This window comes from Nicotiana tomentosiformis, chromosome 11, assembly GCF_000390325.3.
Source record: "Nicotiana tomentosiformis chromosome 11, ASM39032v3, whole genome shotgun sequence".
Classification (NCBI taxonomy): Eukaryota; Viridiplantae; Streptophyta; class Magnoliopsida; order Solanales; family Solanaceae; genus Nicotiana; species Nicotiana tomentosiformis.
Window position 1 is genome coordinate 96481774 of NC_090822.1, and position 2240 is coordinate 96484013.

General features: G+C 40.8%; 1 protein-coding gene across 1 annotated transcript; it reads left to right on the forward strand.

Moving 5' to 3' along the window:
• LOC138901885 (uncharacterized) lies at positions 1–1461 on the forward strand. The gene has a single exon (XM_070189682.1). The coding sequence runs from the start codon at positions 1–3 to the stop codon at positions 1459–1461; it is 1461 nt and encodes a 486-aa protein (XP_070045783.1).
• Positions 1462–2240: the final 779 nt, after the last annotated feature.

Sequence of the window (2240 nt, forward strand, 5' to 3'; positions counted from 1 at the left end):
ATGGTGGAGGTTAGGAGGGTGAATGACAGGCTGATGATTATTAAGCTAGTTGTTGGAGGTTTTACTCTGAACATAATCAGTGCGTACGCACCCCAAGCAAGCTTGGATGAGGAAGTCAAGAAGCGTTTCTGGGAGAATTTGGATGAGATGGTGCGTGGTATCCTGCATGACGAGAAGCTTTTCATAGGAGGGTATTTCAACGGACACATTGAAGCGACGTCTGGGGGGGGGGGGGGGCATGGTGATGTACATGGTGGCTTTGATTTTGGAGATAGAAACAGAGGAGGAACGTCTCTTCTGGACATTTCTAGAGCATTGGATTTGGTGATAGCAAACTCGAGTTTTCCGAAAAAGAGGGAGCACTTGGTCACCTTTTGGAGTTCGGTGGCCGAGACTCGAATTGATTATTTACTCAGCATGAAGTTTGATAGATGTCTTTGCACGGATTGCAAGGTCATCCCGAGTGAGAACCTCTCGACCCTTCACAGGCTCCTGGTCATGGACCTTGAGATCATGAGGAAGAGGAGGAAGAGGGCGATGTATAGCCAATATATGATCAAGTGGGGAGCCTTGACGGAAGCTAAAGCGCAGGAGTTGGGGGTCAAGCTGGTGACTATAGAGGCTTTTAGGAGTAGTGGGAACACAAGCGCTATGTGGATCACGACTGCCCAGTACATTAGGGAAGCTGCGAGCGAGGTTTTAGGAGTCTCAAAGTGTTACTCTGGTGGTCACAAGGGAGACTGGTGGTGGAATAAAGAGGTGCAAGGAAAAGTGAAAACCAAGAAAGCAGTATATTTGAAGCTAGTGAAAAGTGTAGAAGAGGAGGAGAAGAGGGAGAATATGGAGCATTATAAGTTGGCCAAGAAGGAGGCAAAGCTAGCAGTTACGGCGGCCAAGACTACAACTTTTAGTCATTTATATGAGGAACGCGAGGGCCGAGGTGGGGATAAAAGGTTGTTCAGGTTAGCCAAGGCACGAGAAAGAAAGGCGCGTGACTTGGACCAAGTGAAGTGCATCAAGAATGAAGAAGATAGAGTTTTGTTAGATGAGGGGCTTATCCTTCGGAGATGGCAGACCTACTTCCATAGTCTCTTGAACGAGGAGGGGGACAGGAGCATTGTTCTGGGTGATTTGGAACTCTCTGGGAGTTATTGTGACTTTAGGTATTATAGGCGAATTAGAGTTGATAAAGTTGAGGGGGCTATGCGTAAGATGAGTAGAGGCAAAGTGACCGGGTCTGAAATCGCGGTGGAGTTTTGGAAGAGTGCGGGCAAGGCAGGCTTGGAGTGGCTTACTAGATTATTTAATATTATTTTTAGAACGAAAAAGATGCCCGAAGAGTGGAGGTGGAGCACGATAGTTCCTGTATACAAGAACAAGGTTGATAGCCAAAATTACAATAACTATCGGGGTATCAAGCTGCTTATCCATACTATGAAAGTGTGGGATGTAAGCACGTAATTTTTGACCCGCACGTTAGAATTATCTTTAGTAGTTTTGGTATTTTTAGAATATTTCTTTGAGTTTATATCTATAGGATTTCATTCTATTATTAATTTTAATTCTAGTTTTTAAAGCATAAAAATTGAAAACTACAAAAATAGCTTCATCCTATTATGCATTTTTATTTTTTCTTAAAGTCATTAGTATTATTTCAAATCTATTATGGTTTAACATATTTATCTCTATCTTTGTCTTAACATAATTTCTATGAAAAAAAAGAAAGAAAAACACAAAAATAGTCTTATTTTTACCTCAATGTATAATTTTAGTATTTTTGCAATTAGAATAATTTTATTTAATTAGCATGAATTAATAGTAGTAGTATTTTATTATTTTTAGAATTCTTGAGTCATAGTCCAAAAATTGTCCAAGTTTTGATCTTTTTAGCCCAAATTGAGGCCCAAATTTCGGACAACCCAAGACCTATCAACCCAACCCACCAGACCCTTTTAATCTTAACCTTCCATCCTTAACAATCCAATGGTACATATTAACTTTCACACCCTACATATAAGCTTTATCTCAGGGAGAACCATAGGAGCTTAAGGGAAGAAAAAGCTGCACAAGACTTCTTCTCCAACAAAATTCCAGCAACTTCTCTCCATGAAAACTGGAGTAAAACCAGTCCCTAGACAGTCCTGTTTGTGATCTCCTCCTTCCTTTAAAATTATCACTTCAATCCTTGTGTCCTTCACCATAAAAATCGACACCAAACCCATTTAAAGTTGCCGAGTCAT